The sequence below is a fragment of the Pollachius pollachius genome (genome assembly GCF_949987615.1).
Source record: "Pollachius pollachius genome assembly, chromosome: 1".
Classification (NCBI taxonomy): domain Eukaryota; kingdom Metazoa; phylum Chordata; class Actinopteri; order Gadiformes; family Gadidae; genus Pollachius; species Pollachius pollachius.
This window is the reverse complement of record NC_136934.1, coordinates 36,053,839-36,067,560: the sequence shown is the minus strand read 5'-3', so window position 1 is coordinate 36,067,560 and position 13,722 is coordinate 36,053,839. Positions and strand designations below refer to the sequence as shown.

Here is a 13,722-nt window from a genome sequence, read left to right as displayed (position 1 = left end):
CCTCTGTGCACGGCGAGCCGGCACACGAGCGTCAATCAAGCGGAGGTCCCGTCGGCTTCCTGCTATCCCCCACCTTTGGTGAGCTATAAAGGCATCACAACAGCAGAGTGCTGCGCTGAGCGCCTGCATTATGTAACCATTTGCATAGAGCAGGTTGCAGGGCGGGGGGGGGGGGGAGCTTGTTTCCTGTCTTTCCAGAGATGTACACTGCGACGTGAGCGCGGTATGTGAGCTGTCAAACATTAACTGAATGTTGGATAATGTCGACAAAACGCTACACAAGCACTGAAGTTATTATTATGACACTGGCACTGAAAGAGGCGGATTTGGAGAGAAGTGTTCTCATTCCGATGTGTTCTATAAAGATGACAGACAATCTTGTTTGTTTTACTGAACTGAATCATTCCTACTCTCGCCTGTTCTCAAATTCATTTGTAATGTAATCCTGGTAGGAAGAAGTGCCTCTCCTCTGTCAGAGCTGTGCATGTTAAACCATCCTGTTAATGTAAACATTTACAAGTCAACACTGTCCTTTCATCGTCATGGTTTCCCTGAACGTGGATCGGCGAGACAAGTAGTTAAAATGTTGAAACTTGCTCACAGAGTATTTCTACACACCTTAAGTCTACTTACGAAACATTCTTCTTTACAGCCCTCTTAATAAAGTTAAGAGGGCTTAAGGCTGGCGTGTGTCTCCATGGTGAAATACTTAACGCCAGAGTGTTGGGGATTTAACCCTGAGTTGGGGGGCGGGGAGGGGGGTATCAGCCACTGTGTCCGTCAAGCGGGGAAACAACCCTACAGCAGCTACGCGTTTGTATTCATTTCCTGTCCTGACAGCCAGCCGGCAGCATGACTCAGCAAATCACGGCAAAGACAAGAACAAGAAAAATGAGGCAGACGGAAGGAGACAGAGCGAGAGAGAGACGGAGAGAGAAAGAAGAAGGGTTTCAGACATGACATCTTGTGTAACGTTGTAACCTGGAATGCACTGCTACATCCAATTCAGCTCTCGCTGACGTAAAATCGGAAATAATCAAAATTCTCCTCCTCATCTCCAAAGTCCTCCTCTAAAGTAACCGTCACCCGAGATTAAGCCCTTGACGTAGTTACTTACACAAGCCCCCCCCTCCCCTGCGGTAATGCATGGGGTCAGATGAGACATTATTCCCCCTTTGGTGTGATTCTTTTTTTAATTTTATGCTTCAGTAAAGTACATGATTCTATCAGCATGTTTTAGTATACTAGTGCAGTGTTTCTCAAATGGGGCTATGCGTTCCTCTACTTTGAAGGATTGAAGGGCTTTCTAGGAAAATTTACAGAAATCTGAATCTGGATAAAACTTAAATATAATTATGTAAATCTGAATATTTACATAAATAAATTCGGTAAATCTTTCCAATGACTGACAACAATCATAAGTGAAGCAAAACTCTACTTGAACTCCAACTGTAAGTACTCATACAAACAGTTTATGATTCATGATATCAAAACATGCACATAAATTTCTCTCCCCCAAATGTTTCGGGCCGGTATAGGGGAACTTGGCTGAAGTATATATCTAAGAGGCCGTGAATTAGTCCATTAGTTGAGGAACACTGTGCTAACAGGTTGGTTGTTAATGATTTAATGACAAGTGTATCCAAGAAGCTTTTGAGGTCAGATGAAGAGAAACGGCTTGTAAGTGTGTAAGTGTAAGTGAAAGTGAAACACTTTTCTGTGAATCAAGGGACAGGATGCTGTAGCTGCCAAAAAGCAATTAACTTGAAGAAAAAGGAAAAGCATATTTAATATTGCATATTTATGCCTTTCCGTTGGTCTCTGTGTTCTTTTAATTATCCTATGGGGAATGGGGCCACAATATCAATTATTTGTTTTTCCTATTAATGTCGTACTCAGTAAACTTTAGTGACAATATAGTAATTCATATAAAATATTTAAAAGAACTCACCCCAAACATTACACACTTTTCTAATAGTTCTATTTCGTTTTGATGGCAGACTTCAGGCATGACTGGATGTATTAGGTTATTTGAAACTTGGAATTATTTAAAAAAAAACTTTTTAAAAAAAGAATTATAATTCACACTAAATGTATTCTCACATTGTATTGCTTTTGCTCTTACACTGTGCCTTGGGCACAGTGTGCATAGTGCACAGTGTGCATTTGTGCATAATATCTGTGGTTGGCAAATTGTCAAAGAAGAGCATTGATATACATTGATAGACAAGTACCCCTCTGCAAGTCAGGCGACCCTATCTCCAAAAAACAATGCTCCAGCCTATCAGATCAAGGTACTTCTACAAACCAACTTCACCTTAGACAACCTCAGTCAGGAGATAGACGACAGCAGGAATTAGTGAATGAAGAGGCAAACAGAGAGAGGTAAAAATACCCTGAAAACCTCTTTACTGGTTGACATTGTATTGAGTCAAATGTTGACGCCATCCCACCTTCACAGTGTTTGGGAGGGCGCGCCACAGGGAAAGTAATTTAGATAATACGCTTTTCAATTGAGCAGCCTCAGAGAAAGTCAATCTAGGATGCGAACGCACAACAGTAAAGGCCAAATTCATTAATGAGCGTCATCTATCTCTAACAGCTAATGAAAGGGAGGATAAACATCAGATTAGCTTTTCCCAGAATTCACCAATCTGCACCAAACTTTATTTCAACCGCCTCAATCTGCCCTTCATAACCTTTGCATTGCAGCAACTGCTTTGTAAAACTGCGGTTTTCTACTGTAACTTCCAACGTCACTTTAGTTCAAAAGTTATTTGAACAGCTGTTCAACTTGTCTAAAGTAAAATAAAACCAATCGATCGACAGTTCAATCCACCAGAGATGGTTTTCTTTTCTAAAACTAATTTGGTGTTTGAGGGAAAAGCACTGAGAAAATTAACAAGAGATCTTCATTCTATTTTATTTTGATGACCATTTGAGAGCAGTAAGACACCATCTATTGGTTTGAGTTCAAATAATCAAGGTTTTATTCAAGGGCAAAGGGGAGTTTAGGGGTTTATCGAACATAAAGGGTACCATTCCTCGAATGGGGTTTCAGGCTTGGACTGGAGCCTGCTTCAACAACAGGATGTGACCTGTAAGGGAAGACACACAACAGTGGACTATCACTCCTCAATATTCTTTTTTCTTTTTCTTAGCTTGCTGTTCAGAGCTGCTTACTGTTTTCTCTGGATGCCTGTATGGCATCTGGACAGCAGGGCGAGACTCCTAGCTATGTAGCTGCCAAAGAGTTTGTTTCCATGACTGGAAGGTGTTCCTCTGAGCCAATCAAGCAGCACCTGCGTTGGATAGCACTTATTACGGATGACTTGGCCTAATTTTAATGGCTGCTGTCCGTGGAGTGGAGGGTCAGGTCCTTAGTGTCCTTTTTCGTCCTCACTTGTGTGCTCAGCAGCGATTTAAAATAAGGTAAGATGCCACTTTATGGTCTTATTTGTTACGTAAATTGTCCTGTGCCATAGTGAGACAGACAATTAGCCAATAAAGACAGACATTCTTACTGGAAAAAGGAGGTATTTAAATGCTGCTGTCCACACAGAAATGGCAGATACACGTACCCACGAGCAGACTACTTTAACTGGCTGCGCCATTTCGTGGTCTGGATCACAGATCCTCCTTAAACAAATGGCTGTCCACACCCTTTTCAAACTCTTTCCGGGTTAAAATGAACTGGGATTTTAGTCTGCACATATATTGATGTACTGCAATCCACTCTTCTACTCCATTTGATTCAAACAGCCTCAAAGAGTCCTTCATTGAGTGATATAATCAACCATTATGTATCACTCTGTAGACAGCATCTTTCATAATAACGGAAACGTTTTTATCCCGTACAACACTTACTTGTGTTTGTGGTAACTATTTGAAACAACGGACAAAAGGAAGCGACAGATTACTACTACAAATTATCTTGTCACCACGCTGCATCGCTCATCAAGAAGTTCATTTGCATGCATCCTCTTAAGCTGCACAACAAATATACAGCTGAAGATCAATGTCTTCATTAAAGATGAATTACCGCATAGTGGACAGAGAAGAGAATTTATTAAGTCTGCTTTCAGAGGACGTGATGGGGAGGCCAGGCGGCGCTCAGACAGACCCACGGTCCATCCAGACACCGTCTTTGTGGGTTGACACATCTGGCGGCCTTGCAGGGGTTTGCTGTCAAACAACCAATCACAAGCCAGGAGGAGGAAGGTGTGTGGCGGAGTACTGGGTGACACTGGCCAAGGTTGAGGTAAGTTAACCTCAACCGAGACGTGACAGTCAGCTCTCATGTCTCGCCCTGCTCATCGAGGTATGATTTTATTGTTTCCGGTGTACTGACCCTTGCTTTTACAAGTAAAGACTATTCTTGTTAAACAAGACTTTTGCCTCGTGAGTCGTGCATTTGAGTACTCTATCCTGTGGTTCCACCAGGAGTTCCAACAGCACTCATGTCTACTTTAGAAACTTATGTATAATGGTTCATCATGTATAGTTTCATTCATTTCGCATAATGATGTCAATAATGTCTTCCTACACATTCATTTTTAAATATGCATTTCTACTATGATCATGGGAAGACACAGGCATTGATTTGTGGGCAGTAACAACGAAGGAAACAAAGGTGAGTGGAATGACCATCATGGAGAGCTTAAGATTGGCCATGGCTACAGCCAGCCATGGCGGGAGAGGCCATGGTAATTTGCAAAGCAATGTCGGGGAAGTCGATACATCTGCATGGATACAACTAAATGACCCCAGTATCAGACTTTGCTGCTACAGTGGAATGGGATTGCTTACTACCTTAACACCTTTCAATTAGATAAAGGAATGGAGGTCTATTTGATTGCAAGGATAATTTATATAATCGCCTTGTAAATAGATTTGGAACAATGTAAACAAGTTTATCAGGATTGATTTTCCACAAAATTTTAAATTTCACATTCATATCTGTCTCCAAGGATTTATTGGCAGGTGATGGTTAGTCAATGTGCAGTAATGGTGTTTGACTCCCAGTCGAAGGATTCTAACCCCAATGTCAACATGTCTGTCTGTAGGCATCCCTGGCAAGAGGCCCTAACGACTCCCCGCTCCTTAATGACATGTTCCAAAAATGTTGCATTGGATAAAAGTGTCTGGTATAAAGCACTTTTGTAGTTCTAGCTCAGATTGCTCTAAATTATACCTTAGAGTGTTACTTAGTCTAAAATGACTTGAGTGCTTGAGTAAAAATACATTCCTTGTCACATGATTATTCAGCCATGTACGTGCCACTATCTGGTGTATAAAGGCAGTCCATGGAGAGTCTGGGTGCTCCGTTTAGGAAGGCCGGGACTCACGTGTCCTACAAACATCCATGGCACACCGTCTCTACCAACCAACCATCTCCGACGGGCCAACCAGCCTGTCACCTGCCAGCACGTGTCACTGCTGAGCTTACAGACCCTGTAATCCACCACACCACATCCCCCACCCTACCATGATCAGGGTCCGAGGGTCCGAGGGTCCAAAACACAAACCAGACGTATCCCATCTTGGGTTCTGTCCGGGAGAGAGCAGCCCAGGTAAGCTGTAAATGCAGCGCAGGCCCAGGCACTTTGAAAGATTTTTACTGAAAACAATTTCAAAAGGTTTTTTACACACTATTTGTGTTAAAACACTACAACACTTCCTCTAATTTACGAAGGAGTTTGTTGGATTGAACTGCAGTGAGAAGGATCAAGGTTCTGCTGGTGTTGGTTCATGAAAAGCAGGAGCACCCAAAGTGATATAATGTGTTAAACGGTATTAAATGTCCACGCTTGGACATGCCGACTGGCTGCTTCTTTAAAATAATGTCCAATATAAACAGCTCTTGAGAAGACAAAATGGCCAGAGGTGCGTAATGATCGTCATAGCTGGTCTATATATTGTTGTCATCTTAGCCCATAAAATGCTACCAAACAATAGCATATAAAATGCTATGGGAAAGACACGCTACCGTGCTAGGCAATGGGCAGTGAGCCAATGTGCTTAATAACAGGAACTTCTGCATTGCAGTGTCAGCACATCATCTGATTGACATTCATGTCAATCAGCTAGTTATCTTACATTCACTGTAGTAATGTCAATCTTCACAATAGCAATTCACCATATATCGCAGGTTGTTCTTTGTGTTTGTGTGTGTGTGTGTGTGTGTGTGTGTGTGTGTGTGTGTGTGTGTGTGTGTGTGTGTGTGTGTGTGCGTGTCATTGGCTGGTTTCTCCCGGAGAGCCAGCGCCAGTGTTCTGCTGCAGAGAGGCGTGCGTCTACAAGAGTGCATGTTGATAAACACATGTATAGAGCGTCCACGGTATGGTGCACATACAGAGAGAGAGCGAGAGAGAGAGAGAGAGAGAGAGAGAGAGAGAGAGAGAGAAATACAGTCCCTTGGGACGGCCTCTAAATAGCTGGGAGTGTAGAGGAGGTGTACAGTGGGAGAAGGTGAAAGCAGACACTGAGTCAGATGCAAACAAACAAACAAACAAACACAGAGAAAAGTTCCTGCAGCACAGAGAGAGAGAGAGAGAGAGCGAGAGAGAGAGAGAGAGAGAGATAGTTATAGTACCTATCTATAATTCTAATTTTGTAGCATATGCTGGACAACTTAATAACTTGGACATGAACTCATTCCTATGCCGACTATTACTGCCTCAGGGCATTTAACACCTCTCCTTGCAAAGGGATGCTGGTCTTCCTGACGGGCAGACTAATAGGTAACCTCACCGCCTCTGCACTGACCCTGAGCCCCGGAGCCCCTCAGGGCTGTGCACTCAGTCCCCTCCTGTAAGCCCTGCTCATGCATGACTACTAGGCCAATCGAAGGTCCAACTTCATGCTTAAGTTTAGTTTAAGTCTAGTTTGCAGAATACACCACCATCCTGGGTCTCATCTGAAAACGCCTACTGGGAGGAGGTCCTTGTCGTGGCCACATGGTGCCAGGACAACCAGCTCGCTCTCAATGTCCAAAATCAATGCAGATCGATGGTGCAGAAGTGGAGAGAGTCTCCTGCCTCAAGTTCCTCAGTGTGCTCATCAACGATGATCTCGATTGGTCCAGGCAGTAAATGCTACCCAAAGTAGCCTATACTTCCTGAGGAGCCTCAAGAAGTTTGCCATGTCTATCAAAGCTCTCACTAACACCTAGGTGCCCCACACATAAGTTCACCATGGAGCGCATCCTCTCTGTCTGTAGGACTGGCTGGTACGCCAGCTGCTCAGCTGCTGGTCACAAAGGCCCTCCGGGGGGGGGGGGGGGGGGGGGGGAACAGCGGAAGGCATCTCTGGCTGCCACCACCCCTACCTAGGAAGCATCTACCACACAAGATGCCGAAAAAAAGAATGGAAAATCAAAGAAGACTTCAGCTACCCAAGCTGCTGCTGTCTGTTAGACGTTACAGGAATGCCCTGGCATGGACCACCAGAGTGCCTACCATTTATTCCCCAAGACAGTCGTCTCAACCAGCCATGTCTATCTCAGTGATTCCCTTGATTACCCCAATTTGCTAACCTTAACCCTACATAGTATAATGATAAAGTTTAGTAATACAAGTAAATGTAAATGTATGTTTTCAATGCCAATAAAGCCATTTGAATCGTGAGGGAGATTTGAAGGGAGAGTGACCACTAGAGAAAAGTTGACCAGGTAGAGAGAGAAGTTGGCAGAGGCTGAAAGCCTAACTGAAAGGAATGAAATGAGGACCTGGAGGGTCTCAATGGAGAGATGTGAAAGATGGATAAGGACCCAGGATAGAGAGAGCAGCAGCAGCGACAGAGCAGAGAGAGAGAGAGGCTGAGAGAGAGAAATGCAGAGAGACAATGACCAACAACACCATTGATTCCTCTGCCGAAGTATACTCCAAAAAAACTGTTACCTCAAAAATACCTTAAATAAACACATAAATATGGGGAGGAGTGCTGTCCATGTTGACCAAAGATGACAATTTAATATTTTTGTATATGTGTGTGCTAAAGCAACACAGCATATTTGTAAAGCCTTTAGTTTCCCATGCTATCTTTAATGTAACTATATAACTGTAACTCTCTATGTTCCTCTATGCAACTCAATATGTCTACATATGTGTCTTTATATCTTTAATAACTCTATGTTACGGGACTCTATGCCTCCCTGTGTAGCTCTGCGTAACTGTGTAACTCTATGTAACTATGTGTAACTCTATGTACCTCAAAGTAACTCTATACCTGTGTTTAACTCTTTGTTAGCATTGGTAAGTCCATGTAACTATGGTCCTCGATGTAGCTTGACGTAACTATATGGTTCCATATAACTCTGCGATACTCTTTGCCACTCTGTTTAACTCTATGTCCCTCTATGTACCTCTATACAACTCTATCATTCTATATAACTCTGTGATACTCTTTGTCCCTCTATGTAGCTCCTTGCAACACTATGCACCTCTATGTAGCTCTACGTAACTCTACAAAACTCTACGAAGCTCTGCGATAGTCTTTTCTCTCTATGTGACTCCATGTAACTCTGTGTAACCCAGCCAGACGGGGGGGCGGGCCCCTTCCTGTTGCACATCAGGTTGCTTACCCATCTCTGGATGCGGCCGCCCCTCAACGGGAACGCTGACTGTCCGCCGCAGGAGCTTGTTCCTGTGGGACTCGGAGCGCCTCTCGCGCATCAGCAGAGGGTGAACCTGCGCAGGGAGGGAGGAAGAGAGCGCAGTGGTTCAGCGCACGAGTCAGGGGGCAGGCAGCCCTGAAGCTAACCTGCGCATCCATAGAGCTGCTTAGTGCTTTAGTGCCACTCGCCATGTTGATGTGAGGGCTTCTCTGCACAAAGACGTGCATGCTTGCACACATTTGCGCAAACACACACACACACACACACTCGCTCGCACACCTTCAAGAACAAACCTATAAATGTGCACACATACACGCATGCAAGCACAGAAGTATACACATTTACTCAAATGGCGTTATAATCTTTCAGAGTGCATCAGTTGGTAGAATGGGTGTCCGTTGTCTGAATTTTCCCAGTAGGAAAGTTTAAAGTTGTGTTTCAGATTGTTCCTTATTTCATCCCTTACTGTTGGTTATAAAACTATAATAAGTAAGGTAGGAAGGGTGCATTTGAAGTCATGCTTTATAAGTTAGAGTAGAGTCTTTAAAAAAGAATCTGGGGACTCTGGTAACAGCCCTTGCATTTAAAACGAGGCATGGTCATCCGAGTTGACACTGTACTGTACCTCATCACAGGTCCAGGAACACTGCTGTCCGGGGGAGTGCTGTGACAACCCTAGGGGTGCATTCCAAAACAAATTTTGACGCCATCCTCGTCATTGCTTGATCAGGCCCCATCCCCCCCCCCAAGGTTAACTGCTTCAGCATCATCTAACGTGACCAAGACGGTTGATGATCTGGGCAGATTAAAACCGTCCAACATGCCTTATGGCTGTGTCGCTGACGGTGTAAAAATAAACGACACTTCCTGTGTTTGATACACTGAAGTATCCTCAATTGAGGAATTGAGGTCGAGGGGAATCTCTACAGAATAACTTCTTGAACGCAGCGAGGTGAATCTTCTTGCCTCATTCTGAGACACTCTAAGAAACTTTGGAAATGCCCAATGACTAAATACTAAACATGTCTGCTGTTACAGACAAAGCTATCTTATGCCAAATGTGAACAGCAAGAATGAATATGCTTAATTTAAACTTCTGTGTCAGCCACATGAGACCGCTGTGAGTTTGAGTTACCGGCGTAGCCAGAAGTACCATTACCATAGCTTACGTGAACCTCTCCGGAAACGTAAGGATAAGTCTGGACGCACAAACATAAACGCAAGCATTGGTTAGAGACCCCCGCCATAGACCCATGGCGGCTATTCTACAGAGAAGTAAACTTTCACACACATAATATCTTATTACCGGTGCTTAAAAGAGACCCCTGGCCGCAAACCGGCTGTTTATCTTGGCCTCAAACTGATTTCTTTGTTGCTTCAGTGGTACGTCTCTGTCATCAGTAGCGGAGCAGTCTGTGTTCTCAGAACTTTTCCCATGCGATTCAGAATCACAATAGCTTTTATGACACCTTATTGTATACAGGATTAAAAGTTTTATGGTTCGTTCCTCAACAGCCACATAACAGCAACAATACAATATGAAGTAAATTGATAGGTAAAAAGTAAATTAATAAGTATAAGTACAAGTAAGTAACAGAAAAAGTGATCAAGTGGTAGTGGTACAAGCCACTGGTATGTTGACCATCATTGAACGTTGTACTTAGTACTACTCCTAGCTTAATATTATCTGTTTTATCACCTTATCCACCAGCACTGGGCTCCTGTCACAGAGGGGACAGAGGAAATGTGAAGTTGTGATCACAAGACTGATACAAAACAATAGGTCATAATCTTTTCATAATAAAAACATATACAAAACGACTCACACACACACTGTTACACACACACGTACACACACACACACGTACACACACACAGTCACACACACGCACACACACACACACACACACACCCGGGAAGACATCGGCAGGTCAACTCTAGCCCCGAACGACAGGTGTTTATCACAACCAAAGGTGAATTAAATTTGTATTTTCCTGGAGCGGTGCGGCGAGTCACCGCCCGGTACAGTACTTAGAGTCTGGAGGGAACCCACACTGCTGGGGAAGGTACATAAATATATAGAAACAACCAGATGGATGGACACATAGAGAGACGGGTAGATGGATGAAGAAAGATAAAAACACACTCGATGGCATCGCAACGGACGGCCCCAGGCTCCCTGAATTCATAAAAGTGGAGAGAGAGAAAGAGAGAGGGAGAGCGAGAGAGGGAGAGAGAGAAAGAGAGAGAGAGAGGAGGGAGAGAGAAAGAGAGAAAGAGAGAGAGAGAGAGAGAGAGAGAGAGAGAGAGAGAGAGAGAGGGGGGCACTGTGGTGGTTTGACACAGAGCAGAGGAGAGGACGTCCATCTAGACCAGAGGGTCAGTGTCTGTCAGTGTATTGTGTTGATAATACCAGTACAGTGAATAAAGATCAGCACATCTGAAAAGTCCTGAACAATACATGTATATGGACGAGATGCTCAGACAAAAACAGCTTGTCCCAGCTGTGTGTGTGTGTGTGTGTTTGTGTGTGTGTGTGTGTCTGATTGTTACTATTTGTTTGCTGTTGAATGTACGAATATGCAGTTCTGTGTGTCTGTAGTGCACTCTGTAGTATGTGTACATGCTTGAGTGAGTGCGTGAGTACGTACATGCGAATGCATTCAGTGTGTTTATGTCTGTCTGTGTGTTTTTTTTGTGTACATACAACAACTGTTGACATGCACGCATGTCCATGTCTGCATACAATCAGTATGTTTGTGAAACGGCAAACGCACCGACTACTTGCACACATGCATGTTTGCACTCCAGTAAGTTTAGACATGATTCTGACAGTTTGTTCCTCTGGTCTTCTCGGCTGTTTTCTTTCTAACCTCCCTGTGCTTCTGTCTCCCGGGGTCTGTGTGTTCATCCCCGGGAATTCTGGGAATTATTTGACAGGAAGTTTTCTGACAGTGTCTACGAAAGAGGGCTAGATGGGCCAGAAAAGTTATATATAAAGTGTGTGTGTGTGTATGTGTGTGTTAGTGTGTGTGTGGTGTGTGTGTGTGTGTGTGTGTGTGTGTGTGTGTGTGTGTGTGTGTGTGTGTGTGTTAGTGGTTCTAAGAGTGACCGCATTTCAATTGCATATATAAGCTTGTGCACTTCAAGTTGCTGAAATTGGCAACCATGTCCGCAACACACATACACACACACACACACACTTCACTCGTGTGCATGCAGGAGCCTAACCAGCGTGTCACTGTGGGTCTGACAGCTGGAAGACGTGCAATGTCAGAGCGGCAGGACGGTGAGTCCTTTGATAAAGTGTGGGGAAGGAGGAGGAATCCTTTCATCCCATCTTAATGATGGCCCAACATCACTCATCAACTCCCGGTTTGATTTATACTCCACACCACTGCACTGCAAGGATCTTAGTTAGTGATGCAAGCCGTGGAATCATCTTATTCCATGTTTGTGCGATGCAGAGGCAGGACAGCCTCGCATCTGAAGAGTCTGAACTCCATGTGATCGCTTCTTGGTTCCATCCCAGACGTCTGCTGCTCACCTCTCAAGGCCTCTCTGAGCAAGACTCCCTCGGCCCCTCCATAAGGGGGGGAGGGGTGTCCTCACATTGGTACTACATAGTGGACCCCTTCTCCACCCTTTTCATGTTGTCAGACTACTATTTTAAAAGGTATATATTGCTATAAATTGGTGTGTGGATGTCCAATCCTGTAGAGATGGATCTCTCTTATTGCCAATGGAAATGATTGGCATGAAATGAAATGATCAATGCCTTTGGCCAACAGCATGAGTTTTGCCTTCATGTCAGGGCAGCTGTTCAACCTAGAGGTTGGCTTGAGCAGACAGATAGTTTTTTTATGATGCAAGTGCCAGGTAATGTAATTCTTGTTCCGGCAGCCAGGATTGGTTTAATATTATATTTTTTATGTAACTTTTTTTTTTGGGCGGGGAGGGGGGGATTCTTCAAAGGATAAACATTGTGCTGGAGGGGCATGTTTAAAATTGTTTATATATTCATTTATTCATTTATAAAGGTAAACTCTCTAATGTATTGTGTAGTATTGGTATAACATGAAAATCATCCAGCCATGCATCTGAAATATATTCTTATCTTCTACTACGTCAAATATATTGGACTCTGGAATCATTTTAAAGCTTAAATGTGTAACAGTTTCACAGTGCTGACTCATTGTATAGTTTTAGATTAAAGTATTAAATAAGGATCAAAACCAACAAGCCAAGGATTGTGTGTTTGAAGCAATGTTCATGCACATCTAATGCATTCTTATTCAGGCTGTGGAGTGTGTGGTGGATGGCCGGTGGAAGCAGCCTCACCTGGCCCAAATCAGGCTGATTGAACTCTGGGGCTGAGTGGTTCACACCTGTGGTGCGTTGACTCATCCGGGTACACATGTTCAGCCAGCCATCCCAACACACTCTCGGCAGAGCACTGACATGTCAATGTTTAGCAGCTCCGCTTGTAATATCTTGCCAACTATCAAATAAATAGCTTTATTTAAAAGTTAGTTATGAGCAAAGAATAAGATTGGACGAGTGGCGTTCTATGAGTACTGATATGGAGTATAACCTCACAGGGACTTTTCACTATTCATGTCCAACTCCGCCTTTCAGATATCTCTAATAACTGTTTATCACAGTCAGCCATCATTGCAGTAACATACTGACGATCAAACTGTCAACTCATCTGAATCCCACATCGCCGCCAAAGCCACTGTCAACAGACTCAGATTTCACTGGATGCACAATAAATGGAAACGTACAGATAAATGCACATGATAAAAAGTAGCTAGCCTGCGTTTCTGTGTAGGCCTACACAAAATAGAGTTAGTGCGCAGGAAAAATGTGTATGCGTTGCTTGGCAACAGTCCAGTCCCAGTCCTGTTGTGGATCTGTTTGTGTTGGCGGATGCAAATAAACGAGTTAATAAACAAACAAATCATACTCTGGTGTCACTTATTCCTGGTAACTAATCAGTAGCGCCTGTAGAACTGTTGTGTCAGAGCAATGTCACGCCCGAGGTCGTACTGTTGTACTCCGTATCCACACGGCTATGATCTGGTACAAGGCACAAGGTCGTA

General features: G+C 43.7%; 1 protein-coding gene across 1 annotated transcript in view; it reads right to left on the bottom strand.

Moving 5' to 3' along the window:
* Window positions 1-13,722, bottom strand: part of syngap1b (synaptic Ras GTPase activating protein 1b) — a gene marked incomplete at both ends in the record, with an annotated part of 118,996 nt that overhangs the window by 60,646 nt on the left and 44,628 nt on the right. Inside the window, one exon of the mRNA XM_079735530.1 lies at window positions 8,585-8,690. Coding sequence (XP_079591656.1) covers window positions 8,585-8,690 — 106 coding nt within the window. The remainder of the gene's footprint in view (window positions 1-8,584; window positions 8,691-13,722) is intronic.